The sequence below is a fragment of the Drosophila obscura genome, unplaced genomic scaffold (genome assembly GCF_018151105.1).
Source record: "Drosophila obscura isolate BZ-5 IFL unplaced genomic scaffold, ASM1815110v1 contig_84, whole genome shotgun sequence".
Lineage (NCBI taxonomy): Eukaryota > Metazoa > Arthropoda > Insecta > Diptera > Drosophilidae > Drosophila > Drosophila obscura.
Window position 1 is genome coordinate 1103566 of NW_024542877.1, and position 27611 is coordinate 1131176.

The following is a 27611-nucleotide window of genomic DNA, read 5'->3' on the forward strand; positions in this document are numbered from 1 at the left end:
CGGCTATTATTTAATACAGAACAATTAAATGAATTATATGCATAGAATATCTAGGGGCAGCAGCTTAAAATAAATAGCGGCAAAGTCGGTAGTTACATGTGTGTGTGCGTACATAGACAGAAGTGTATTACAATGTGTGTGCGTTGCGTTGGAGCATTTCGTGTGCAAGCCACTCGCAGCCCCTTGTCTGAGGCATTGGTACCACACCGAAACTAACAGTTAACATTAGTTACCATTGGTTTAAAGGCTTTGAAGAGACTGTTGAAAGTAAATGAAATTATGGTGAATTAAACGACATTAACATCACATTAAAATTACTCACCTGTGAATTAAAAAAAAATGTAATCAGGTGTGACGTTGAGTGCCTGATGATCCTTAACGGTGTAAAATAATGTAGCTTGGATTGAAATGGCCATCCAAAATGCATGTGATCGCCAGAAAGTGTCCATGATATCAGCAATGCCAAACAATTAATCATCTGTTTCTGCCTGGAATTGGAATCAATTTCAATGGATGCCCCGAATCAAAAATATAATCAACACACTCACGCTTAAACAAATGTGTCAGTTTAAAGTAAAATAATAATTAAAATGTTTTCGAGTTTTCTGTCGTTTTAGCATGTGGGATCGAAAGGCGGACACTAGAAGTAAACGAAAACTTATAAATTCAATTATACTTAATACAAATTATTTAAGCTAACTAGTTAATGCATTGGGCTGATCCAAAACCAATTGTATTATTAATTGAATTTAGAATTTGCACTCACTTTGCGCGCGCACTTAAAACTTTTTATTCACTTTAATTTTAGTTCACTTTTCAAGAAATATTTTTCAAAAACGACATTTTAGTCTTCACTTACATACTTCGAATTTGGAATTTTGTATTGTTTTTTTCCCGGAAAAAATTAGATGTTTTCTCTGCTACGAACAGTACTGAACTGAATATTTTCGGAATAATATCCAGGGTCCAGACAAAGGGCAAAAATCGAGCGATCTCATGGCCTGCTAGTTGCAGTCGAATAATTTTTAAGCCGAGGTGTTTGACAACCAAACTTGGCATCCAAAAGTCATTTACGGTCGATGAGAACTCGATGAGGCACTGATTTAAATGCCAACGGGAGGGTTATACGACTATTGAAGTATATAAATGAAGAGACTGGCTCCGTGTCCGGGGCTTAAAAACTCCGCCAGTACCACGACAAGGCCAGGTCTAGTGCCAAAGATAGAAATCTCTCATTAGTGGAATTTATTTTATATTATATTTGAACTTATAGATTCATGTATTCCATTTGGAATATGCCAGCACCCTCCCTGCATGTGACAGGATCGCTTATTTTTTCCGGCACACTCGCATTCACATACCCGTAAAAATACCCGCAATAGTTCCTTCTCTGGCTCTGATCTATGCTAGATCCTAGACCCTAGACCCAGTGCGCATATTGCTGATGCTGACTATGGGGATAATGTATGTAAATGTGAATGCTGATGATGGAAGTCTGTAATTGAAATGCAGAAAATGGTGAGCATCCCAAGCAGCCTTCTGGGGCTGGGAATGGGACTTGTGCTAGTGCCAGTGATGCTGTGGATGGGTTTTGATTCTCCCTTAAACATTAACAATGCAGCAGCCAGAAGCCCAAAGTAGAAAAAGAAAACCTTCAAGCTTGCCCCAAAGCAGCCAAGTAAATAACAAAAAAAAATAAATTTATTTGTTGCTTAGATTACAAACTACAAGTAAATGGAAATCGCATTTCAGTGTCTATTACATATACATACATATGTACATATAGTACAGCAAGTGAAGGTGAAGGTACATACATATCATACGAGTGTGTGTGTGTGCAGTATTTGTGGTGTGGCCCTAGGAATTCCGTTTGTTTCTGTTCTCCAAATATCCCACAGCAATCCTACGGCTGGTTGGGGGAGCCAGCTCTGACACTGGTCCCGGCTCTCGTCTAGCCCTGGTGCTGGTGGTGCCACCAGCCCGACTGTCGGGCATTCACATAGGTCTTGAGTCCACCACCGCCCCCGAGCTGGGACGGTGCCGGCTGGAGGGTGGGGAAGAGATGGGGCCCGCTGGTCTCGTAGTTGAGGCCATTGTGCTGGTTGAACACGTACGCCTTGGGCACCTCGATGCCGGCCGGGCCGACGGTGTTCGTCGACACACTCACGCTGGACACCACCTGGCCGGGGGCGCCGGGATTGCCGTTGAGGGCCGGCAGATAGGAGCGGCTGGGCGGCGAGGGGCCCCAGCTGGTCTGCGGCTTCTGCGCGAGCACGGGACGATACTGGTTGGTGTAGAGCGGCGGTCCGACGGCGGAGTGGCCGGGTCCGGCCTGCTTGGGTATCGAGACCGTGTTCGGGGGACCGTAGGCGTTGTTCCGCAGATCGCAGACGGTGTTCTCGATGAGGGTGGCCAGCGGGGCCGTGTAGATGCGGAAGTTGATGTCCGAGTAGTCGAGATCGGAGAGCAGGAACACTGGCATCCGGTCGGACAGCACCCACACGTTCTTGTTCTCATCGATCTTGACGTCGGCGGGGAAGACCAGGCCCACATCGTCGCGGTCCACAATGCCATGGAACTGCGGCGAGTAGGGCATCGATGAGTGCCAGCAGCCGACGGCGTTCTGGTCGATCAGATTGAACAGCTCCACGCCGTCGTCGCTCATCACGCGCGAGGTGGTGTGTGCATTGGGGCCGCGCTCGTCCAGGGCCACAAAGTCGTGGTAGCTGTCCTCGGTGCGGCTCTCGTCCCTCAGGATGCGCGTGGACACGGCGAACTGGCGATGGCTGGCCAGCGGACTGAAGTAGAGCGTGCGGTAGCCGTCGGAGCGGATCGGCGTCAGCGACATGCCGAAGATGCCCTCCTCGCCCCACTGGAAGTTGATGCCGGCCACGTTGAAGTCGCCGCGCAGTGGGTCCGGGAAGAAGTACGAGTGGGCCGAGAAGCGCCACGACTTGTTCAGTTCCCAGGAGTACGAGATGAGGCCGTAGCCCAGCTCGTCCGCAAAGTAGGCTTGGGCATCGTCACAGTTCTTGCCAATGTCCACCGCAATGTTGGCTATGAAGGTGTTCGGATTGGTGTCTGCGGCGGGCAGCTCGTAGCGCCGGATGCGTGTGTTGGTGGTCAGATCGAAGACGTTTATGGCGTACGGACAGGGATTGGTGGTGGTGTTGCCAATGCCCACGGTGCCCGTGTCCAGGACCCACAGACGGCCGCACTCGTCCACCTTGATGCGGTAGGCGGTGGTGATGCTGTTGGCGCAGTCGCCAGCCGTATTCGCCCGCCAGTCCGGATACGGAATGAGTTCCGGGGAGCCCGTCACACTGTGCTCCATGTTGATGTAGGTCAGCGTAGCCGGAATTCCTGAAAAAAAAACAAAAAAGAGGATTGAGGATGAGGGCAAGCCGTTGGCAAGCGAACGCTGAATGGAGTCAGAATGAATGTTGGCTCATGTTCGTGCCACACGCTGCAGCTTGCGTGCAATTTCCCGATGTCATTAGGCTGCAACAAGCTGAGGCAACACAGGCCCCCCCTCAAAGCTGACATCATCGTCGTGGAGCGATTTCCGCTCCAATTGCATTGGGGCACTTGCTCTTCTATCTCTTGGCCAACATGCGGCCACTTAGCCAGACAAGACCCGACCCGACCAGACACTGGTCTCGTCTCGGCAGCCAACAGTAGCGGGCGTGCGACCAAGCCCCTTGCCAATCCATCAGCCGCTTGCGAGCAGAGAGACATGACAGTGGCTTTCCGCCTGGTCAACGCCTTTCAATTCGTATTTATCCAAGTCAATTTGCGTTGCTCGAGCAGTCTGCAGATCAGAGGATTATTCCAAGTCGGGTTGGGCGGCAAATCTTCACTCCTACACTGTGCAAAAAAACTTGGCAAAAATCATGTTTTGAAAACTGCTTTCAAGCGATTTGCCAGCGACAAAATGCAACAACTTAACGACATGCAAATGGAAGGCTAGCCTCGGGGGTCCGTTCAGTGCTTTACGCTGCATGGCTGATCAATCATTTTCATTGCAATTGCAGTTGATTAAGTGATTTCATTGGGACCTTTTTGCTAGCTGCAAGTTATCGGAAATCGTAGCTAAAACCAGCAGCTGACGATTGGTTGGATCTTGGCTTATCTTGAAAGCCAAACGAGCTTATCGCAGCTACAAATGATGATGGGGTTGCGTGCAGCGCCTGCAGTTAAAAGCAATTTACAGCAGGATTTATGAACCACTGAGCTGCTACTTTCATGCAAATGGGATAGACGAACATGGCTGTATTTACTCGGCTCTTCATATGCTCTACTTTATGCTCTACTATTATTTTTATTATTACTATTTTAATAATATTTCTAGCCCATGTTTCCTATACAATTATAAGAACTGTTTTCTTGCTAGCTAAATAAATGGCCCACAAGTAATTATAATCGGAAGCACTCGCATCGACTGAGTCACACACACACAAAAAGACTATTAAATGTTGCATAAAACTTAAAACTGAAAATTGCCATTACTTTGGGTTTTATATTAAAGTAAAACATTTAACTGTTGAGGCAAATATTGCGTTGCTTGAAAACAGAATAGCAGCATTTAGCAGTCATGCGTGCATCGTATGAGGCAACATTCCAGTGGAACCGAACCACAAAAACATACGAATTTGAATGCGTTCCCAATGTGGAATGTGGCAACTTTCCCTCCTCCGTACTCAGTTCAGAAAAATAGGTATAAAAGTCACAGGAATTTAGTCTTAAATATCTTTTGCGATTGTAACTGATATTCTGTTACTTTCTGAATAAAATTCTGAAATAAGCCCAACACACATTTATCTGTATGATGCCAGCAAAGTTAGCTCAAAACTCTACTGAAATACTTTATAAGAAAATGGAAGGCTAACACAAAATGGATTCCAAATAAAGGAAACTTGATTCAAATGAATGCATTGCGAAAGATCTACAATTCAGCAGGATATTGCAGTGTATTGGGATTAGGCAAATAAATTCCATAAGCCAATTGGTGCCGTGCCACCATATCTTCCGACATTCCGACAGCCAATCCAGTCCAATGCGGTCCAATGCAATGACCCGCTGTGCTCGCACACCGATTGACTACATTAATGCTGATGAATGAATTAGCGCTGGCCATAAGAAATACACCAATGGTCCACACATCATCTCTTAATTACAGCCTGCCTCCCCATGTTCAACGGTGGACCCGGTCTCGGCCCACTCGAGGCGGCTTGCAGCACATAACGAGAGTCCGTAGCTCGGTGCAATTAATGCCAGCGAATTTGTTGTTTCAGTTTCTGTTTCAGTTTCTGTTTCAGTTTCGATTTAATTTTAGTTTCTGAGCTGCATTCTCAATCCCATTACGATTTCGATTACAATTTCAGACTCGATTTCAATTGGTAATCTTGTCGCCAACCATTCCCCAACCATTGCCCAAGTGCGAGTCCGAGTCCGAGTCAGAGTCTGAGTAAGAGGTTCATTAAGTATGTGGGAACTGCAGCTGGAACTGAAACGCACAGATAACTGTCAGACGAGATTGCATCTTAACTGGCACTGAGAATTGATCTAATAGCCTCGCCTCGACTCGCCGCGGCTCGTTTCGATTGAATTTCTCCACCCTCTCACTCGTGGAATGCCCTTGCGTGGGTCTAGGCCACTTTGCATAGTGGTCTGAAGTGGTCTTAAAGCCATCGTTATTATTAGCCATAAGCCATCACTCATAAGTGTCAACTGCAGGTGGCCTGCAGCGCACCTGAATGTTTTTTGTTGGCTGTTTGCTGTTTGCTGTTGACTATTGACTGTTGACTATTGACTGTTTACTATTGACTGTTTATTGTTGACTGTTAAGTGTGTTTGTTGTGTGTTTTGCTGCTGTGGCTACCGCGGATTTTGTTTGGCTAATTGATCGCCTTTTGTGGGCCGCTGCTGCTGCTGCTGCCGCCGATCCATTGGAGCGTGCCTCAAACATTTCACTTTACCATTTACCATAATTTCTGTGTACTCTTGCTTGCTATTATTTTTATTTGCTGATTTGGCCTTCTGGGTTTTTTATCTTTTGCCCAAAAGATTTAAATGATATTTTTTGTTGTTGCTTTGCATTCTCGCCCTCAAGGCTGGGCCAGAATACCGGAATTACATATAATGTGGTGAAAAAGAGACCCCCCCCCCCCCCCCTAGCTAGGGTCCATTGGGTAATTTCGCCCCAAAGGTTTTGCCAACATTTTGGCCCTCTGTCTGGCGTCTGGCCGAGCAGAACAATGCGATCCAAATGTTTAGTTACGAGTGCCGACGATGGCTTTGCTGTGCAACTCTCACTTTGATTGAACTGAAAGCTAATCATTGGTTAATGGCATAATGCCATAATATGTTGATTGTATTTGGATTGGGTTTCCATTTGTGGGGCTGGGGCTGACCCTGAAGAAGCCTTCACAATTGCCAGACAATATAAAATATACATATATATACTCGCATATATATATGGTCATATAATACCAATGCCGCGTGTCTTGGCTGCGGCTTTACAACGGTTAATTGTTCAAAATGTAAATGCAACACATGAATGCGCTCCGCGTATTAACCGGATCTGGGAGAGGTCAAACTGAGGCTAACAAAAGTGTGACAACTAGGCTGCCGGAAATCGATTTTGTGAATGGGATAATAATCCAGAAGTTTCTGGCAACAATAGAAGAGCATATGAAAATTTCCAGCAAGGTAAAGGGAGCCTCCATGACACATGAGTTATGGAATTTATGGAAGCAAGACAGCGATGAATAATTTAGAACAGAGGGAATAGAGAGAGCACCAAAAGGGTGAGCAAATCTAGAACTAAATTGAAGAGTCTTTGCCCCAGAAGAGTTTATGAAAGCCTTCCGAGAATATATCTGCCAGAATATATGAGGAATAGTTGACTTCTTCCACTGCTCTGAGTCACAGTACAGGCTTGGCACGCGCTCAATTTGTTAGGTAAGTTTCCCTGTAAGGGAGTTTCCCCATAAGGGTGTTTCCTCCCCAAATGAGTGGAGTTTTTTTCTCTTTTAAGCAATTAACCAATCACACAATTTAACACATTTTTTTGCAAGTGCTAATGATGCCCAAAAGTGCATCGGGGGACTGCCACACTGTGGTGGGGGCACTTACCATCGCGCCAGCGCGGAACGGTGACAAACAGGCGATTGCCAAAGTGCTCGACTCCGACGGGCAGGGCGTTCTGGGGTATGTAGTCGCCGCTGGCCATGGCCTGCTCCTTGAGCCTGGCGTTGGGGAAGGCAAAGTCCAGCTGGTTCCAGCTGTAGCGCTCCTGCAGCTTGTAGGCGGCCTGCGTCGGCGCCACCAGTGCCATTGCGACGGCGAGCAGCAGGAGCGACAGCGCTGGCAGCACTCGTCCATTGTCCTGGGCGTGCATGGTGTCGGCGGAGCGGAGCGGGCAAACCCTTGGTTTTAATGCACAAATCAAACACTGGGGGAACACACAGGAGAGTTGGATGGCAGAGCCAAAAAAAACCAAAAATCCAAAACAAAAAAAAAACGCCTGAGTTCTGTATGAAGTGGCTGGATGGATGGTTGGTTGGATGGTTGGATGGATAGAGTTCTTGTGTCTTAATCCTCTTCTGTGGACCGTGGCGCGCTTACGACTGTTGGCCATAATATGTCGGCCACGTTTTATATGAAGTTTTTTTGTACCATCGGCAACAAGACGATTGGATAGACGAAGGCGCAAACGCATGGCCGCCTCCTCGGCACTTCGCATTTCGCAGTGGTTCGCTGTGGTTCGTTGTGGTTCGTTGAGTGGTTCGTGCGGTGTGTGGTTCGTGCCACGAGCTTCGCTTTGCGTCGCGTCGGACATTGGATTGTGCGTCGCTGACTCTGCCCGATGGAGTGGGGGGGCTTTGTCTTCCATGATTGATTTTCACGCGCTTTTAGTGGCCGCTTGAGTTCCGTTTAATAAATATCGAGACCCACAGCCGCCCCAAACGAGCCCCGAACACCTTTCGCTGTGATCTCTCTAAGCAGTTTTGCGATTTTTTTGATTTTTTGGATTTGAATTGCTTGGCCAGGTTTCGATTGTTGTGGATGATGATTCACGAACCATTGTCGAGGGTCAAATGCGGTTGCTTTCCGCTTTTAGAAGCCCGATAATTGCTTCTGGGCCTGGGCCTTGCACCAGATGCCATCCAGAAGAGCTGGCCATTTTGGGGCAGAGACTACGAGCTTTTGGGGTAATGCTCCAATGGCTGCAACGCCACAAGCTGCAAGCTGCAAGCCAAATGTGCGAATGTAAATGCGGTCAAGACAGCCAAAGGTGTTGGCATAACTCTCGAGTCAATGCACCTGGGCCAGAGTAAGCCCAGAGTAAGAGCCACGAGTCCGGGCTCGTGCCCAAGCCCAAGTAAACAGCCCCAGCCACGCGTTATGCACATGCCGTGGGGTGCTGAGAGGGAGATGGAGTGGGAAAGCATTAGTTAGCCAAGATGTGAACTGGAAGCACAGCCAGCGACTGCTATGGCAGTGTGTCGCAAGTGCCTAGCACTAATCTGAAATCATAAGTGTCTCGAGACCAGTTGAAGCGGTTCAACTTGATCCTGTGGCACCGTTCTGCTGGTGATTGCTGGCGGTGCAATGCAATGTGCACCCACCTCGAGCCAGCCACCCTCAGAGTCCGCCTGCCCCACATAATTACCACTAATGTGGCCCGCAAGGTGCCACACTCGGCATAACCTGTGCGTGTTATTAATTAATATCATGTTAATGCTGCAGCTGTGTTTTTGAATGTTGTCTGCTGCTGCTGCTGCTGCTGCTGCTGCAGTGTCTGTGAATGTTACTGATGCTGCTGCAGTGGATGTTGCATAACTCTCGGCCGCCTGTCGAGTCTGTAAGGTGCCACACGTGGCACAACCTGTGCGTGTCATTAATTAACGGCATGTTGCTGCTGTGCCTGCCGGGCCTGATTTTCCTGCTGTGTCTGTTAATGATGCTGCTGCTGCGCTGTCTGTTAATTTCTCTGCAGTATCTGTGGATGTTACTGCTGCAGTGAATGTTGCTGCTGCTGTCTGTTAATTTCTCTGCAGTGTCTGTGTCTGTTACTGCTGCTACAGTATGTTAATGTTACCGTGGATGCTGCTGCTGCTACTCCTTCTGTTAATGTGACTGCTGTCTGTACGAATGTTGCACAACCCACGGCCGCCTGCAGCTCGTGGTGAGAGGAGAGATCTCCTAAATAAAATGGCAATTAATAAGCCAGACGACGCAATGCATAGCCATGGACAGAAATTGCACTTGTATCGATCAACTATGATTTATTGCTACAATATTAGTACATATACTTTATATTTATTTAAAGCCAAAGTCCCGTCCCGTACCGTACCGTTCCGACCCGTCCCTCCTGTCCGATGTCCGTTCAGTGTCCGATTTGATCGCATTATGCTATGTGTGCTGGCTATTGGTGTACACAATTTTCCCAATAATTTAAACGAGTTTTTCCAGCACGAAATCAAACAAAACAACATTATCGAGTGGTCGAAGACTAAGTGGGCAAATGTTACCACGGGATCCGCACACACTCTTTGGCATAATTGCCACACGCTTCCAAAGTTATGCAACATTCGCAGCAGCAGCCGCAGCAAAAGCAACAACAACAGCCCAAAGCTAAGGATAAAGCCAATCCGGGCGGAAAACAAACAAACAAACAACAACAAATACGCAACTTAATGACATGACATTGCCCGGGCCTGCTCTGGTCTGGGACTGCGGCGGCGGCGGCGGCTGCTCCTCCAAGTCTCCACTTATGGACACATTTTTCTATATTTACTTTTATTTGCCATTTTCAATGGTTTTTCCTTTGTTTTTGGTTCGATTTTCATTTCCATTTTGGGGTTCGAGCGAGCCAAACCCGTTGCCCAACTCCCCGTAACCTTAGCTGCGACTGCATTTTCCACTGATTTCAAGTTCAATGTCTGGGGCCGCTTCGCAGCTGTGTGTTTCAGCGGCAGATTTATTCGGACAAGAGCGGCAGCCGAGACCCGCAGGTTTCCTGCTTACAAGCATATGCCACCCAAGCACATCACCGACACGGACAATCTTTGCTATGACAACGAATCGGATTAAGGCTGGAGTTGCCTCTGGTGCTGTCTCTGGTGCTGCCTCTGGAGCTGCCTCTTGGCCTGCCTCTGGTGCTGCCTCTGGGGCTGCCTCTGGAGCTGGGGTTGGGGTTCGTTGCATTACCTCAGACATAATTTGCTTGCTACTGCAAGTGGACTTGTCACGCGAACAGTTGTAGAGGAAGCTGGGATGATGTCATGTAGGGGGTTACACCATCGCGGGGCCAAGAAGTAGCAGCTCGAATCGAAGATCTGGACAGCAGATATGCTGGAGCTGCTGGTGCTGGTGGAGTGCATAAATCAGCCAGCCTTGTTGCATTCGAAATGTACGATCGTCTGCAGCAGCAGCAGAGCAGCAGCATGTGCAGCGCGCTCTCCTTAGGATATCCATATCATAACCTGCACTGCACAGCACATAAACTCTGCGAGATACGCGATGTGGTAATCGACTGGTAGTCGATTATTAATCGCCTGATCTGCTAAGGTGACGATGTTTCCGACAGCTGCACAACAATGTCGTGTATACAACGCGTATTGTCGATAATTCGATTTATCCATTAGCCATTATCCATTTATGGATATGCAAATAAACACGTTCGGCCGCAGGAAAACCTCCATAATTAACAGACCAAATTTACGGGCCCAGGCTCCGTAAAATCTCATTAGCTAATGGACAACATAATTAGTTTGGCTCGGCTGATTAGCCTACGAATGAACCATGAAGGAATGCATTACAGCGCTCTGGAGCTTTATACCCCAGTGCCACTAGGACACAAAAAGTTTACTAAATGCTCCCTGGTGTATTTCTCACTCTCGTCTTTCCACTCTGTTAATAGAGAACAGCTAAAACATTGTCCTTCTAGACTGTTTGTAAATTTATATATGGATTGGTTTGTGGTTTGGTTTATTGTTATAGGAATTGCCTTTCGGCACCTCCAGCAAGTTCATCCATCAGTCAGACGGAGCACAAATGACAAACTTCTAAAAAATGGACTCCCACTGCCACACTTGACGAGTCGAACGTGAATTGATATGCCATTGCTTTGCATACCTATCTAAATATCTGCATATATGTACATTTACACTGAGCAAATGTAAGAGGACTTTCTTGAAGCAGAAATCTTTCAGCCTACCTTCACCTCGAGCATCAGTGCCCACAAGAAATCTACGAATGCAACAGATAAAACGAGATGAGTTACTTGCCATCAAAACCAGCGAATTGTTCGGTGGGGCAACATTCCATTCCAGTCCTCTGTTATGGGACTGCAGTGCTATCAACAAGTGGTAAAATTTCGCACCACAAGTCCAACCGCAATGAACTATTTCTGCTGGTCTGCTGCTCTGCTGCTGTCATGAAGCAATTACTCGAACAGCTAGGTGGAACATTTTTATTGTGCTGGTATTTAATTAGTTAATAAATATGCTGAATAATTTAAGCATTTTCCCCGTCTCAGTTCAACCTCAAGTAAACCTAATTCCACCACCAGGGAGACGGTGCCTTGGTATAGTCCGCCACATTGAGATAATCTTGCTGCACATTGACATCCTCTGCTGCTGCAGGATCACTAGCGACAGACTCATCCGATCCGGAGTCGTCCAGCTCATCCTCCTCCAGGGGCTGGGCCACAGCCAGCGATGCCAGCACAGCGAAGACGAGCATCAGGCCAAAAATGATCTGCCATTGCAACTTCATGATGAACGAGGAATTGAGAGTGAGAGTGAGAGCGAGAGTTGTCTGTGACTGACTGTGACCAAAAAAGAGTCGAGTTTTATATGCGATCGGAAACTAGAACTAGCTCACGTTTGGCCAACGGCTTTGTTGACTCTTTCTACGGTCTGTGCCTGGGCTTGGGTTATTTCTGCCAGAACTGTTTGCCAAGAGCCCGAGAATGGGGTTACCTGTGAGTCGGTTTGCACTAGATTGGAGCTATGAAAAATATGCCACACATATAAAACGATATTTGCACATATAAAAAACTTCTGCCTTAATGAATATAAATAATTATCATATTAAGTATTTACATATGTTTAACAAACAGCACTTGAGCCAAGAAACTTGTGTGTTTATCGAGCATCTTGTTAATAAATATCGACAATTTAGTTAATCGTTATCATAAACGAATGGTAGCTGCAATTATCCGGTCGATTGCCTGCACAGAGAAAAACAAAAAAAAACAAAACCAATATCACAAACTAACTGCAAAAATGGCACAAGATACTCATTTATAGTATTTCGTTGCTGATGTTCGTGTTTCAAATTTATATAGATACATATACATATGTACATATAAAGAAATTCCAGAAAATGTGTGAAAAATGCCACAAAATGGAAAATGAAACTCAGAGCTATACACATCATTTTTATGGCTTAAAGATTGGATATTTACTGATATGAGGTAATATAATATGCACTTGCATTTCGCAGCATGTTTTTTTCTCCGTGTGTTTCTGCCGCTGCCGCTCAGGGGGGTGGAAAGGGGGAGGTTGCGTGCATTTGGTAGGGGGAGGGGCCTTTGGTTGTTGCGACTCGTTTGGCTTTCGGATCATTTGCCGATTTCCTGGTGAAAAGTTGTTGTTGTGCCGCTGTTTTGGCTGCTGCTGCCAATTAAAGTGGCTTAAAGAGTTTTCCAGCTGGAAACGTCACAACGATGTCGTCCAGCTGTCGTCGCGCTTTGCCACTCCACTTGTGGCAATTAGTTTTCAATTAAAAAGTATTTAAATCCAACTGTCAAAAGTGTACTGACGCGGGGGGGGGGGGAATGTAAATGTCTCTCTTCACACACGCAAAAATGGAACAGACAGAATAGACAGCAAGAGAGAGGGAGAGAGAGTGAAAGATGGAGAGATGCTGTAGAGGGACTGTAGAGCGTCTCATTCGATCATCATTGTGAAACGATCTCTTTGTCTAGCCCAAGACCAGACCAGCCCAATCCAATCTGTGTATCTCCCCTACACCTGCACACCTGCACCATTCCCCTGTAATCATATCCGATGTACATAACATACATGTATGTATGTATGTTTGTATGTAATTACATTCATTTTTTGTGATCGAGAACATTATCTGCTTGGCAATGTGAAGGACTACCAGTGGCCGAGTGCCCGTGCCGGTGCCGGTGCCGAGTGTTGAAAGTCAAATTGTAAGCCTCTAATTATGCATAAAAACTGTGCCTTTGTCTTGGCTAATTAAAACCTCTGTTGGTGATGGCAGATGGAAAGGCAGCAACAACATTTAATTTGATAATTATCAACTGAAGCTGAACAAGCCAGCCAGCTAATTCCTATTTGAACAACTGCTAAACGAAGTTCTTGTAGAGCGGCGACGAAGGAGGTTTGCGGCCCTACACTGGGCGTAAATCTAACCCATGGAATTTATTAATTAATGGAACTGCCATCTCTGAGCGTAATTATATGCTGAATATTTTTGCATTATTTTTTAATTGTTATTTGTAAGTAGTTTCTCTCAGTGTGTGCTGCTGCTGGTGCTGGGTGGATGGGTCCGACTGAGCTAAGCGATTGACCTTGCCACAGCCACGCTCTGCTTCCTTCCCATTTGACGACAGCCAAAATGCAACAACCGAACGAACCAAAGCACTGCAAATGGCATTGCCTGGGCTCCAACTCTGGCTAAATCCACTTAACAGTTGGCCAATTGCTAATCGGAAATTTCGAACAAACTTTATAGACACAAAGCCACGAGTTCCGCTTTGGGTTTGGGTTTGCCTTTGCGTTTGCTCTTAATTTGTTGGTACGCGTACTTTTTGGGGGCGATTACGTATACCGGTATACCCCGCCCCGGTGTCAAGGTTGACAATGATTCGGAACAAAATCTAGAGCTGCTTTGCTTTTCCAATTCAATTCGATCGCAGCGAGAAATGCCTCCAATTGCAAATTGGCAATTGGCCAGAGAGGCATTCGGAACAGACCGACTGACCCGACCACACCCCATCTTGGCCCTCTGCCCACAAGGCTGGACAGTGGCCACGCAACGATGCCGCTACCGTTACCATTGCCGTACCGTGCCATTATTTCCGAACCGATATCCATCCATCCAGCAGTCAATCAATCAATGCTAACATTTCACTTTGCTATCAAATCGAATCGAATCGAATCGGAACGAATCAAAGCAAACAAATTGAAACACATCGCAGGGGCAACAACAACGGAGGCGGGTCCGCCACAAACGCTTAAAGTACTGCAAAGTTGTCTGTCTGCTCTTGCAGGTTGCTGTCTTGGCTAAACAAAAGCTCTCACAGGGCAGGCAGCAACCAAGGCAGTCTGAGGTATTTGGGAAAGCACGGGTTCGGTTATTGGATATAAGCCAAGTTTTTAACCCAAAATAACCAAAAAAATGCTAAACGTTTTTGTTTTTTGTTTTTATGGTGTACGTTTTTTTTGGAGTATTTTTTTTCTGTTTTTCAAGTAAAATTTTTGTAATTTTGATATGGTATTTTTTCAACATTTAATAGGGAAAAAAACAACAAAAATTAAAAGCTCTTCTTAAATTTTTACCAGTTAAATATTTAATTAATGCCAGCTAAATTAAAAAAAAAATCAAAACAATTTTAAAATGTAATTTTTACTGTAAAACTCTGGAAAAAAAGATTTGTTTAAGAAAAAAAAAGGAAAGTCTCATAATGCAGCATTTATTCCAAATAAATATTCCAAATTCCAATAGGACAGGCCATTTTAATTAATAATAAATAATTAAATTAATTAATTTACAGGAACATGGCTAATATGTATACACTACAGTACATACTGATTCCTGCCAAAGTCCCTTGACTGTACGATCTGTTCCCCGCCCATGTACCGTGAGCTACATTTCAGCAGATCTCCCAACAGAAATGCCCGTAGGAATAAACAATAACTTTATCTTTTATTACTTAAGTTAAAACAAAAAAAATGCATAAATACTTTAAGCTAGAGAGTAAAAATTCTGGGGGGGGAACAACTTTCAGTTGAACCACCAAGGTGCTTCAGTATTCGCAAAATCAGCGACATCGAGGTAAGACGGATTCCGAATATTATCACCTTGGGAGCTGAACGTGGTGGGGTAGGCACGACCTTCGAAGTCCTCCCTGCGATGTAGTCGCAGCTGCTTGCTGTTGCTGCGCCATCTCATGCGCCTGTCGTTGGGCCGCTGCTGCCGGACCCCGACCTCTGGCACAGCACTGGGGTGGACCTTGTCCTCCTGACGCTGCCGCTCAGCATCGTTGATGGCCTGCAGAGCGCGATTCCAGCGCTGGAGCATGGCTGGATCGACGTTCAAGCTGGTGGTCTTGCACTCGATGCGGCACAGCGTTGCCCCGAATACGGCGACAACAATGAGCCACCGAGCCAACTGCATGGTGAAACTGTTGGGAATATCTAATGCTGCCTGATCCGATGCCCCCAGCTTTTATGCGGCAAGCAGATATACTTCTGTGTGCCTAACTCGTATCTGTATGTATCTGGATATGTGTACAGATATATTGCAGTGGGTGGCGTGGGAGGCACTACGCTTATTCGGTTCAATGCTGGCTGAGTCTTGACACCGTTTGCCGCTGTTTGAAGAACCCCCTCACCACTCCACCCCACCCCACCACACCCCACCCAAACCACTGCCGCCAGTTCTCGTTCTCGTTGTGGGGCCTCAGACCATGTTATGTAACGCCAGGCAGGGCGGGGGGTGCGGTAGCCGACGCTAGGTAAATGTTTGGGCAGCACGAAACAAAATAGAAATCGAGAGTGCCAGAGATCGGCGAACAGAACTGCTGTGCGAGTCAAGGTTAAGATAAGAGCAGGGCGGCATCGGCGGAGCTCCTCATAGCCCTGGAGCCATGGACCGCCGACAGAGCTTTCATCCAGCTTTGATAACCAATTAAGCACGAAAATATAATGGCAGGTACCAGAAACTGAATTCGAAAGTCGGGGCTGAGCACAGTGGGGCCCAAGCCGGAAAGAGGTGGCGTAGCAAATTTACTGAGTGAGCGCTTTAAATAATTTACAAAATTCACAAAAAATTAAAACTTTGAGAGAATTGGATTTTAAGTGCTATAAATAAATCTACTGCTGAATTGGTATTTAATGAAATATTCATGGAACCCCCTAGGAGTGCGTTTCGATTCATATTATTACGCCGCGAATTATTTAAAAGAGCATGCTAATTGAACCGTTTACTACCAGGACATTTAGTAAATATACTGGAATTAGTGCCCCAGTCGTAACCTCAAATGGCCCGCGGTTAAATTAGGCGGCAAAGTAGTGGGGCTACGGCTGCGTGGCTGGTAAAAACTTGTCGTACCACACGGCCCAAAATGTCAGTCAGTGCGTTGAGAGGAGTGAAAACTTGGCCAAGAACTACGCTGACTGAGTAATGTCTGCATATCCATTAAAATATTATACATTGATAACAGTAATAACATACTTGATTTTCTTCTATTTTCTATTTTCATTTCAATTGAGGAGAGAGAGTGGGACCAGCAATAAAAACATTATGGGGAACAGCATGCAATGATAGTGTGATAATAATATTTCCAGTGTCGGCTGCTTGCGAATCCCCCACGTGATTGTTCTCAGTGTATCATCACTGTATCCTTTGTATTTCTCTTCTTGTCGCATGTCTCAGTTTTTACTATGTGGGCCCAAGTGTTCAAGAGCGAGTGTGTGCGCTGAGGCACTCGCTCAGAGAAGATGAAAGGAGCGAGAGAAAGGGAGCGGCGCACGTCGAGCGTGTTCCTCTGCGGTAGTGAGTGTGAGGGTGGCAGATACTGAGAGAAATGGAAATTGCGCAACGAGCAATAATTATCTTAGAGCTCTCGGTATTTGCAATACCGAGAAAGTAGTTGCGTTTGGGAGCAAATTCATGCAAATTATGAAAGGAATGCAATGGAATGGATCAAGAAGAATAATACACAAAACAATACAATTATGTAGATTTACGTTTTTTGTTTTTATTTAATATATAATTAAAAGTCGTTTCTTTATAAATGTATCTCAAAAAAAATAGAATAGATAATGTAGCTGCCATGCGGGGCATATCCGATGCGACGGCTATAGCATTTTGGGGAGGGGGTGGACCGGCGGCTCGCATCGCAGTTACATTATCGGCTTAGTGGTCTACAAGTGGCTTAGATCTTCTCCTCGTTCCTTCCTTCCTTTCTTCCTTCATTCCTTTCGCTTCTCTTTCGCACTCTCTCGCTCTTTCTTTCTTTTCTCTCTCTCTCTCTCTCTCGTTTGGTGACTTCGCGAAGGATCTTAAATAGTATCTCCGTATTTATAAGTACAAATATAGTAATTAGTGTAATGTGTACAAAGCTAATTGCGTTCGTGGAACGGACAAGGGCCGATGACGTGGGGGGGGTTTGGGCGGGAGGAGGAGAAACTTAATGTGAACATATCGTAATCGTCAGAGTTATACATATGTCGCGCATGAAACCACCCAGCAGTAGGACGAGTATTCTATTCAGGACTCCAGGACTCGTAAAGTGTTTAATGGGATACAGAGGCGAGTGGTTGGAAAAGGAGGCAGACACTGAGCCCTGCCAGGGCAGAGATTGTGCCGCTGGTTGCACTCAGGCTTTAAGGGCTAGTCGTCGTCGTCGTCGTCGCATCCTGTCCCGTCTTACAGAATTGTGCCGGGCTTGCGCAGCGGCAGGCGACGGCGCTGGCCAAGCAGGCCCAAGCCTCGGGCCTGCTGCTTGGTAGTGGTCTCGGCGGCCTCTGTTGTGTCCTGTTCCTTGGCGGCACTGTCCGAGCCGGACTCTTCGGAGCCGGCGTTCGCCTCCTCCTTGGCCGCGTGCTCTCCGGACGAGTCTCCGTCCGGCGATGCGTGCTCCTCATCAGCGGGCAGTTCTGCAAGTGGAAAAGGCAGCAGAAGAGAGTGTGAAAAGTGGAGCAGGGCAGGGGCAGGGGCACTTCCTACCTGTGGTCGAGGTAGCCGCTGCCGCAGCCGCACCGCCCAGTTGCAGACGACGCTTGGCTAGCAGCGGGTTGATTTTGCGCGGCGCCAGCGCTGCCGGGGAGGTGGCTGCGCCTGCGGCTGCCTTCGGCTTGGCCGCATCAGTCTTGTGCAGAGCGTTGAGGCGCGGCCGGTTCTTGAGGCGATTGAAGCCGGACACGGGCCCTGCTGGGGCTCCGGCGGCATCGCCGCCCTCAGTCTTCTCGGCGCCCTCGGCGGCCTCCACGGCCCCCTTCACATCGTTGTGGTGGCTGGTGCTGTCCGCCGCCGAATCCTCGGCCGCCGCCTCAGCCTTGGGCGCCTCCGTGCTCACTCCGGCCCTGCCCAGCTTGCCGCGTGGCAGCAGGCGGTTGCCTCCGGCACGATGCAGATTGAAGCGCGACGGGCGCACACCCTCCGCCGGAGCGGCAGCCGGGGCGGGGGCTGCGGCGGCCTTGCCTTCCTCGGAGCTGGTGGCCTCATCGGCGCTGGATCCCTCGGCTGCGGGCGCCTTGGTGGTGGTGGTGCGGCTGCGTCCTCGCAGTCCAATGCCAGGACGTCCGCGCAGCGCGCTGCGGGCTGTGGTGGAGGCCACAGCATCCGGAGAGGCGGATGCATCGGCTGCCTCTTCGGCGGACCTCTCCGTGGTGGTGCTGGTGGTGGATCCGCGCAGGTTGAAGCGATTGCGGGCTGCAAAGAGCGGAGGAGCAATGAGAATTATTCGCCTGCGGGAGTGGCACTCCCAGTGGGTCGCGTCCACTCACGTCTGCCGCGTGCGAATCCTGAGCTGACGGGCTTCACCTCCTTGGCGACCACGACCTCCTCCTCGGCACCAGGGGCAGGGGCAGGGCTGGACTCGGGTGTGGCAGTGGTGCGGGCCCCGGGACGGGAACGACCGCCGATCGAGGGACGCGAGAAGCGATCTGAGAGAGAGAGAGGAGAGAGGGAGAGAAATATAAAATGCATTTCCTGGGCATCCCACAGGCCCGATCGATACTCACTTCTGCCCGTTTTGGTGGCCTCCGTGGCTGGCGCCTCGGTGGTGCTGGTCGTGCTGCTGGCTCCCGCTCCCGCTGCTGCGGCTCCGCCCTCGCGCAACTTGAAGCGATTCCGTCCGGCCAGGCCGTTCAGTCCGGAGCGACGACCGCCGAATAGTGAGGGCGCCGCCGTCGTTGTCGTCGTCGTGGTGCTGGTGGTGGTGGGTGCCTCCGTGGTGGTGGTGGTGGTGCTCGTGGTGGTGCTGCTGCTGCTGGAGGAGAGCTCCTCCTGGAGAGTCGTCAGGCTGGCGTCGTCCTCGTCGGTGCTGGCCGTGTCCGGGCTGAGGGTGGTGGCATCTTCCAGCGCCCCGTCCGCGGAGGTGGTCTGCTCGTTGTTGAGGTTCTCGTTGGTCAGGATGGCGTACAGGTCGAGGGCCGCCTTCTCCATGGAGGGTGTCGTCTGCTCGGCCTCATCGGTAATGCCCGTCAGATCGTCCTGGGCCTGCTGCTGCTGCTCCTCCTGCTGCTGCTTCTTCTTCTGCTCCTCCTGCTTCTGGAGCTCCCGCTCCTTGGCTGCTGCGGCGGCGGCCTGCTCCTGCTCGACGGCAATCACCGGCTTCAGCTCGTTGTCGCCGTTGCGGGAGCCCTTCTGCTGCTTCTCGTCCGTGTTGAAGGTCTCGCTGTCGACCAGCTCGAGGCTGGGCCGCTTCACGCTGATCTTCTTCCGCTCGGCGGCCGTCTCCAGCGAGTCCAGGGCGGGCGTCGGAGGCACCTCGATGTTCTTGCCGCGACTGGGGAAGCGCGTGTTCACCGGCAGCCGCTCCAGCTCGATGTCCTCGGCGCCATCGCTGACGGACGACGACGAGCGGCCCTTCGCCTTGCCGCTCTGCAGACTGTTCTCGCTGGGACTGGCCGGGGTGCTGCGCTCGATGTTCGTGTAGCGTGTCTTGCCGCGCGTCTCCGCGTCGCCGGCGGCATCCGCCACGGCGGCCTTGGCCGGGGCGGCGGCGGCATCATCGGCATCGTCCTCATAGTAGTAGACGTACTCGTACTCGTAGTCCTGGCCGTTGGGCCCCTTCTTGATCTCGATGCGGGACTTCTTGCTGTTCTCGCTGCCGGCGCTCTCCAGCGCAAAGTTCTGGTTGACGAACTCGTCGTGCGGATCCACCACCACGTCCTCGTCCAGGTTGTCGATCTTCTTGGTGGCCGCGGGCAGCGTGGTCAGCTGTGGAACTGGCGCCTCTGTGGCCCGCTGGGCCAGCTCGGCCAGCGCAGCCTCCTCGATCTCGCGCCTCACCTCGGCCAGCTCCTCCTCCTCGATGGCCCGTTTCGCCTCGATGCTCTTCATCACATCCTCGTTGATGAGGGCGCTGAGCACGGGATTGAGCTCGGGCCGCTCTTTGGTGGGCAGCAGATTCATCGAGTAGTCGGCAGCGTCGGTGGCCCGCACGCTGATCCGGTGCGCCGTGTGGAAGCCCTCCTCGCTGTGGGCCGCCGCCTCCGGGTGCTTGTGCGACGTCTCAAACGGCACGCTGGCCAATGTCTCTTCTGGAGTGGCTGTCAGTGGCTGTGGCTCTGCAGCTGCAGCTACAGCTTCAGCTGCGGCGGGATGGTATGTCGCCAGCATGGCCAGTCCTAGGCCCAGTAAACAGCTGCAAGCGGAAAAGAGGGTTACAGAATTAATTAGAGTATTCTCTAGAGAGAATAGAGCGAAAGAGGGAGTAAAAAAGCTCCTGGCATGTGAGATCTATTAAGCAGCAGGGTTAATGTGACACCTGGCCTTTAATTGAGTTATTGGGATCAAGGCGAGAGCATTTCCCAGTTGAGTCAGCGAATGGTTAACCCAATTAAAGCAACTCCTCAGTTGCAGCTTAAATTTCAGCCCCAGCCACAGCCACAGCCACAGCCACAGCCCTAACTGCATCGCCCAACTCCAATCGAAACCCCATTGCCAGCTGCAGCAGCTCGAGTTAAGTGATCGTTGAGAGCGCGTGCTCTTAATCAGCGATCATGGCTAGCCGGTTCCAGCTCCAGCTCCAGTTGCAACTGCTGCCTGGCTGCCTGGCTGGCTCATTGTGCTGCCTCATCTGATGTGGCGTCTCTAATCTGGCATGAAAAACCTTTCACAATTTCATTAGCCACACCGGCTCAGACATACAGACATTCGAACAGATTGTGAGACGAGGGCGGGGAGACGATTGTCGATTGCGCATGCGATTTGGTCATGTCTAGCCATGGAGCCAGCAGCAGCAGCAGCAGCAGCAGTGTTATTGCTGCTTTTCGATCGTGCAACTCCAACTATCCCCAGCAACAATAGTTCATTGGGCTCTGCGAATCCGCATTGCAAGCCCAGAAAGATAGCGAGAGAGAGGGGTGGAGAGTGGGAGCGGGAGAGATTGAACGGTGGCGAGTGGCGAGCGGAGAGCCTGATGCTCAAGGCAAACCGCAAAACGCTCCAAATTGATCACCGTTCCAGCGAGTCGTTCGGGAAACTGGAGCCAGGAATCATAGGGTAACCCCGGAGCCCGCAGCCGCAGCACGGACAGGTTTCCAAAACAAAAGGTGTTAACCCATTTCAATATGCTGACTCAAAACCCGATCAGATCCGAGACCGAGCCCAAGACCAGACCACAGACAACAGCCAGACACAACCAGACACAACAGTCACCAGCCAACAGTCAACAGTCACCAACCAGACCCCTGGTGTTCGATATTCACAGTCACTGCAGTCAGTCTCTGCAGTCAGTCCCTGTGCCGTGGCTCAGTCTCAGTCCACAGTTCCCGATCTGCTGATCGCCCCGGACTGTTGCGCTCTTGACGATAACTTTTAACATTTTGAATTATGTGCAAGTCGCAGGCCCGGCCAGGCCGTTCGCTTTTTTTTGTTTTTGCCCATCGCTTCTCTTCTTATATGCTGTTTGAGTCGAACAAGTTTTGGGACTGCCACAAGACTGGCAACACCTTGTTGTTGCTGGCAGTTGCTGGCAGTTGTTGCTGGCTGTAAAGGTAGACAACTTCAACTTATTTTAATTGCAACAGCACCAAAACGGGCTGCCCAACAATGGCTATGGCTATGGCTATGGCTTCAAGAAAAGTTATAATTATGGCCACATCGTGCAAATTGCCAATGGAGCCCCCAACAGCAGCAGCAACAGCAGCAGCAGTTACCGTTGATGTTGATGTTGCCATTGCCGGTATGTGGCTGGTGTCTTCTCGGACAAGGGTCCGCCGCTTTGGCCATGTTATGCATGAGGTGACAATGCGCACATCGCCACACACCGCACACACCGGCAACGTTTTCCCATTCACAATTGCAGCAATACCCGCGCAACCAGCAACCACTGAGAGATGTCCCAAGGAAGTGGCCTGCAACGGCACCCAAGTCTTATTCAATCACAAAATAGTCCCCACAATCCAACGAATTATTGCCTTAGCCAGAGAAAAAGACCATCAAGCTGATGGGAAACTGAAGCTGAGCCTAGGGCGGGTGCAGTTTAATTTTTTGATTGAAAGGAAGAAATAAAGGAGGAAAGAAAGAAGGATAAAAATAAAGGAGGAAGAAATAAAGGAGGATAAAAGGAATAAACTGAGCTGCTTAAACGTTGAAACTGCCACAAAACTATTTAAAGTGGGCTGCTGGAATCGAATGATTTGAGCCTGCAATCCTTGACCTTTACGCACAGATCATTGAAGGGATTGGGAAGTAGTCCGAAGAATAGAAGGACATACCATTATAGCTACATATACTTCGTTTCGTATCGTATCGCATCGTATTTATGCCTCATTCGATTCTTCTTTAACTTAAATTAAATTAAATTCAGTTGCTTCCGCTTAAACTTGTTCACAAATCACAAATCAATCGTTGCGCAGAAGAAACCAAAGCCAACTGAGAACAAGGCTAGTTCCAGTCTTTGACTCATGCGACCAATCGAAGCGAATTTTGTTAGCTTCAATTAAAGCATCTGAACTTGGTCAGAAATGCGCACTGGTACGAGTCTCTCTGTGATTCATTGAATGCGCGAAAACAGTTCCAAGAAATGGGCTTCAATCAGGGCTGGCCTGCCTTGAGTTTAATTACCGGTAAGTCCCCTGAACTAAATGCCAAACTATGTTGTAATACCTGCCAAAGAGCAAAACAAATAATTCGATCCGCAAGGGGGGATCAATTCAATGTGAATTTAATATATAAAATAAAGTGAGGCTCAGCTGCTGTGACCCATTGAGCCTTGAGACTTGTCGATTGATATGCAAAGTATTCGCTTAGTTTTATCAGTTCTTAAATTTGAATCAATCTACCTATGTATATCCGATGCCAGCAGTTCAAAATAAGAGGCTTGTGACGATGCCCACAGCAGTGAACGACTGATTAAAAGCACTCTTGCATTTATATATTATTATTATTTAGTGTAGGATTACTCCATGAGTATATCCAAGTGGCAAGTGGTGGGCGATTGACTGACTGACTGAATGAGTGAGTGAGTGAGTAACGTGCCCAGGTCCGGGCCCGGCCATCATTGGCATTCGCATTACCATCCACATCCACCTCTCAGATCTGCCCCATTGTCTTGGCCAGTTGGTGTTGGTTGGAAAGGCCATGTCGGAGCTGTTGCTGCTGCTGCTGCAGCGATCAAAGGAGTGCTGTCTGGGTGTGGCATGCAAGTTGTATTAAAATTTGGCAATTCATTTTTGGCCCGGCCAAATGCATGTCTGTTTTGCAGAAGAAGAAAGATGGAAACGTTTTTTATTTTTCATTTTGTTTTGTTGTTTTTGACGCATGCGTGGAGTGGCACAGCGGCACAGCGGCAGAGTCGGCATCGGCATCGACTTCGACTTAAACTTCAGCTTCAGGCCATTGACGTTGGTCGAGAGGCAGTGAAGCGGCAATCTGAAGACGGTAACGGCAGTGGCAGCAACGGCGACTGCGGCAGCGACAGCGACAGCAACAGCAACAGCGGTAATAACAATAAAACAGCAGCAGGCACATCGGCCAAGAAATAGCAACAATAAGTATTAGCAGCCATGAAATGTAAAGTAAAATAAATTTTGCATTGTTAAGTGGATGCGTCGTCAAAGGTTTGTTGACTCTACCTCCTTCCCCATTTTGGGTATAGTTTTTTTTGCATAGTTTTGTTGCATAGTTGACCTTTCCGAAAAAGAGAGATCGCCGTGCCGCAGCCTCTCCACAGAGTTGACCTTTGGCATAAAAATCGCATGCATAAAAAGCAACTTCATTGCCACGCCTCGACTCGGCCACATTTCATGCATATTAGCCGACTAACTCGGCCACCAACTGATTGGCTGACTGACTGACTGTCTCTGAATGGCCACACCAGACCAGACCTAAACCAGACCATTGCAGATCAGAGCTGCGAGTGCGCTGCTAGCGGACACGGCACGGGCACGGGCCAAGGCTAACACTCTGCCAAACTCAGGCCAACTTCCAATGAATGTAACTGATCGGCAGCTAAATGTACATAGCTGAAAGATTGCATTGGACAATCCAATAAATTCAGACACAAATTGCAATCCAAATAATTTCTTATGTTAATTTCAGGGCACACTGCCAAATGTGTGGAATTACCCTCAGAACTATTCAGCATTCAGCATATAATAGGAAGCAAAAGAGATGGGCTTATTTTACTTTCAAAGTAAGGAAGCGGGGGGGAGAGAATCTATCAAATCAATTAAAGGTTTTCATCTCCAAAGATCGAGTATAAGATCTAGATATTTCCTCCGTTTAATGCCAACTAATTTAAATATTAATGCAGCTAACAGTATCAAGCTTGTTTTTTTTGTGTTTGTGGTGATTAAATTTCCAAAAGTTTTTAGCGAAAGAATTTACAACACAAGCGTATAGCTGAATGTGAAAACATTTCGCCAGTTAAACGAAATAAAACTGTTTCAATATTCGCAAATTGTTTTAACTTCAAGAAAAGGAAAGCCCAACCATTCGATTAGCAAATTAATCCTTATTAATTTCCCATCAAGAAAATGCCTAATATTGCAGCAACTAAAAGTAAGAACTTTTCCCACAGATCTCAGCCGCTTGAAGCTTGAAGCAATAAATAAGTTTACTCATTATTTCTGTAGATTTTCCAAGCAGCTTGCTTAATGCATTTCCTGGTGTAATATAAATCAATTTAAAAGAAAGCTGTGTGCATTTTTTGGATCAATTTCATTTCCCACCACAAAACAAAAATGATGATTATGATATTCAGAGTTGCGTTTGATTAAGATCTTACATAATCGGGCCGAAACGTAGCTTGACCTTGAGCCGGTTTAATGTGTAATTAAATGAATAAAATTTCACTTTTGAATGCGAGTGAATACTTTTTGAATACTTACATTTTGAGCAGCATTTTTGGTGGCTCCTTTTCGGCGGTTCGGCACTGGCGGTTTGCTGGTTTGCTGGTTGCTCTCCTTGTTGTTGGCTGTTGGCTGCTGGCTGTGTCGGCTGGCCGTTCAAGTGTTGTTGTTCAATCAACTTGTTTTTTAACATAAATTTTATTGACACTTTTGAAAGTCAACAGCTATTTGGCTTCAGCTTCAAACGAAAATAAAAGAGTGTGTGGAAAATAAATAACAAACAAACAAACGAACAAAAAAACATAAACAGAAACAGAAACAAAAACAAAAACAACACACACACACACAAAATAGAGAGACAGACAGACAGAAATTGATTTTCGAAAAGATTGTTAATTGTTATGCACTTTTGATTTAGTTTAAACGTATTGGCCACACTTCTGCTGCTATGGGTTGGGGGGTTGGGGGGTTGTTTGTCGGTGGTTTGCTGTGTGTTGCTTGTTGCTTGTTGCTGCTTGCTGCTTGTAAATGTGGTTCACTTTTGGTCATTTTTGAGTTGCACTTTCACTTTTCACTTTTTATTTATCGTTTTTTTTTTTTTTTATTTCTCGTTGGGGGCTATTTGTGTGCTCTTTTGTATCTATTTCTTTTGTTTGACAGGCGCCTATCGGATCTGTCTCTATATCCCTCTGGTGTGCTGTGGGTCTGCACATAAACATATATGCGTGGGCGGGCTCTGTGTGTTGGTGTGACTTAATTCAACACACTAAAACAAAAAACTTACGCAAAAAAAAGAGGGTTAAAAAAATAGAAGATTTATATTTTGTCGTTGCACTTTTTGCCGGTTCCGATTGCTGCTTCGAATGACAGGCCTGATCCGCATGGACCTCTGGCTTTATATGAATACGAATCCAACACACACTCCTGCCCAAACACACACACACACACACAGGTACACAGCCACAGATTTGGATATACAGATGTAAGGCTGCAGTTTGGTAGGATATGGGTACCCTGAACTGGAAGTGTCTCCTCTTGGTCGTCTCGTCGAGGGGGGCTCCGGTCTCAGTCTCAGTCTCGGTCTCGGTCTCCGCTTCGGTCTGGGATCTTGAGAGAGCAGTCACTTTCGATTTCGCTGCCAGCTGAACGTGAAATGGCAAAATAATGAACGCCTCAACCATTGAAAACCGTTCGCTGCCCGCCGATGGCGGCGTCGACTGAGGCGCAGTGACTTCGGGGACAGCCACTTCGATCCGACTGGCGCTTCGTGGCGCTGCCACTGGGACCCGACTGGACTTCGTGCCATCGACGGCGGTTCGTGGGTCGGCCGCAGCGTAGATAGAGAATGAGCCGAGCTATAGATCGATCGCTGGATCGGCGGATCGGCGGGTCTGTGGATCGCTGGATCGAGCAGCAGCAGGAGTATAGTTTGCTTATGGCCGTGTTAACACTAAATCATTCACACCTGCCGTGGCCCGTTTCAATGGCGTTGGCAACGAGGAAGTTCACCTTAAAACTCGCAGCAAAAAAAAAAGGGTGAATAAAAACAAAAACAAAAAAAAAACTGCACTAGTTTCGGTTTCGGTTTCGGGCCTGGCCGGGGCAAAACCCACCCCATCCACATCGACAACGACATCTCGACATTCACTTGCATTTGGGGGGGATACCAACCAGCTCGTTGGCACTCTCCACGAGCAGCTCTGGCTCCGGCCGCTTCTCTGCTGATCTCCTCTTGGCTATTTCATAAGACCACAAACTGGTTATCAGCTGGTCTCAAGGCCGTTCGTCGACGTCGTCGTCGTCGCCGTCGTCTTTTGTTGATTAACCGCATTACACATACGCAGCGTTCGCCGCTTTGGCCGTTTTGGCCGCCCCAACTGCAATTAGCAGGGCACACAACATTCCCTTCTCTCTGGCCACCGCTTCTACTGCTGCTCTGCTGTTGCTGCTGCTGCGGATGTAGATATTACGAGTATTATCCAATCTGTGAGCTTATTGATTAACCGTTGCTCATTTGCTTATTTATGCAATTCGCCCCCCCCCTGACCAACCGCCAAATGCCTGCGTTTTGTATGTACGAGTGTGTATGTACATATATGTCGGGCCATGTCGTACTGTACTGCAGCTGGCGGATCAACAGGCGACTCCACCCTGTGTGACGGGGGGTTTAGGCCAGTGTCCAAGTGACACCTTTTCGTACCCTACACTCGCAGATTTCAAGGGATTATATGTTTGTCCATTTACAGTAGCAGTAGGTACATATGTGCGTAAATTCCTTGGGTGTGGACTGGCTCTGGTTAGCTTATTTCTCTG

The 27611-nt window shown here is 48.2% G+C and overlaps 4 protein-coding genes and 1 long non-coding RNA gene across 6 annotated transcripts; all 5 read right to left on the reverse strand.

The window, feature by feature from the left end:
* LOC111069014 lies at positions 1 to 946 on the reverse strand. Of its 2 annotated transcripts, none has more exons than XR_002607246.2 (4): positions 767 to 946; positions 549 to 657; positions 323 to 488; positions 1 to 258 (listed from the first exon to the last, which is right to left on the reverse strand). It is a non-coding gene; the product is annotated as an uncharacterized LOC111069014 (long non-coding RNA). The 2 variants fall into 2 exon arrangements; XR_002607245.2 differs by having other exon boundaries at positions 549 to 640; positions 767 to 944.
* Positions 947 to 1685: 739 nt separating this feature from the next.
* Positions 1686 to 7622, reverse strand: LOC111069027 (protein yellow). The gene is made up of 2 exons (XM_022358906.2): positions 7138 to 7622; positions 1686 to 3363 (listed from the first exon to the last, which is right to left on the reverse strand). Exons 1-2 carry the CDS (start codon positions 7400 to 7402, stop codon positions 1952 to 1954), a joined length of 1677 nt encoding a protein of 558 aa, XP_022214598.1. The 5' UTR covers positions 7403 to 7622; the 3' UTR covers positions 1686 to 1951.
* Positions 7623 to 11479: 3857 nt separating this feature from the next.
* On the reverse strand, positions 11480 to 11822 carry LOC111069046. Its single transcript, XM_022358926.2, has one exon. It carries the CDS (start codon positions 11785 to 11787, stop codon positions 11566 to 11568), a length of 222 nt encoding a protein of 73 aa, XP_022214618.2. The 5' UTR covers positions 11788 to 11822; the 3' UTR covers positions 11480 to 11565.
* A 3229-nt stretch (positions 11823 to 15051) lies between these two features.
* On the reverse strand, positions 15052 to 15444 carry LOC111069059. The gene has a single exon (XM_022358949.2). It carries the CDS (start codon positions 15442 to 15444, stop codon positions 15052 to 15054), a length of 393 nt encoding a protein of 130 aa, XP_022214641.1.
* A 1570-nt stretch (positions 15445 to 17014) lies between these two features.
* Positions 17015 to 25389, reverse strand: LOC111069012 (mucin-19). The gene is made up of 5 exons (XM_022358891.2): positions 25338 to 25389; positions 19017 to 20644; positions 18780 to 18938; positions 18001 to 18705; positions 17015 to 17930 (listed from the first exon to the last, which is right to left on the reverse strand). Exons 1-5 carry the CDS (start codon positions 25349 to 25351, stop codon positions 17701 to 17703), a joined length of 2736 nt encoding a protein of 911 aa, XP_022214583.2. The 5' UTR covers positions 25352 to 25389; the 3' UTR covers positions 17015 to 17700.
* Positions 25390 to 27611: the final 2222 nt, after the last annotated feature.

Coding starts and splice junctions, on each gene's coding strand:
- LOC111069027 (XM_022358906.2), bottom strand. CDS start 7,402: ATGCACGCCCAGGACAATGGACGAGTGCTGCCAGCGCTGTCGCTCCTG. Junction 3,364..7,137: donor CGTTCCGCGCTGGCGCGATG/GTAAGTGCCCCC, acceptor TTTTTTTTTCAG/GAATTCCGGCTACGCTGACC.
- LOC111069046 (XM_022358926.2), bottom strand. CDS start 11,787: ATGAAGTTGCAATGGCAGATCATTTTTGGCCTGATGCTCGTCTTCGCT.
- LOC111069059 (XM_022358949.2), bottom strand. CDS start 15,444: ATGCAGTTGGCTCGGTGGCTCATTGTTGTCGCCGTATTCGGGGCAACG.
- LOC111069012 (XM_022358891.2), bottom strand. Junction 18,939..19,016: donor GGCCACCAAAACGGGCAGAA/GTGAGTATCGAT, acceptor TCTCTCTCTCAG/ATCGCTTCTCGCGTCCCTCG. Junction 18,706..18,779: donor AGGATTCGCACGCGGCAGAC/GTGAGTGGACGC, acceptor CGCTCTTTGCAG/CCCGCAATCGCTTCAACCTG.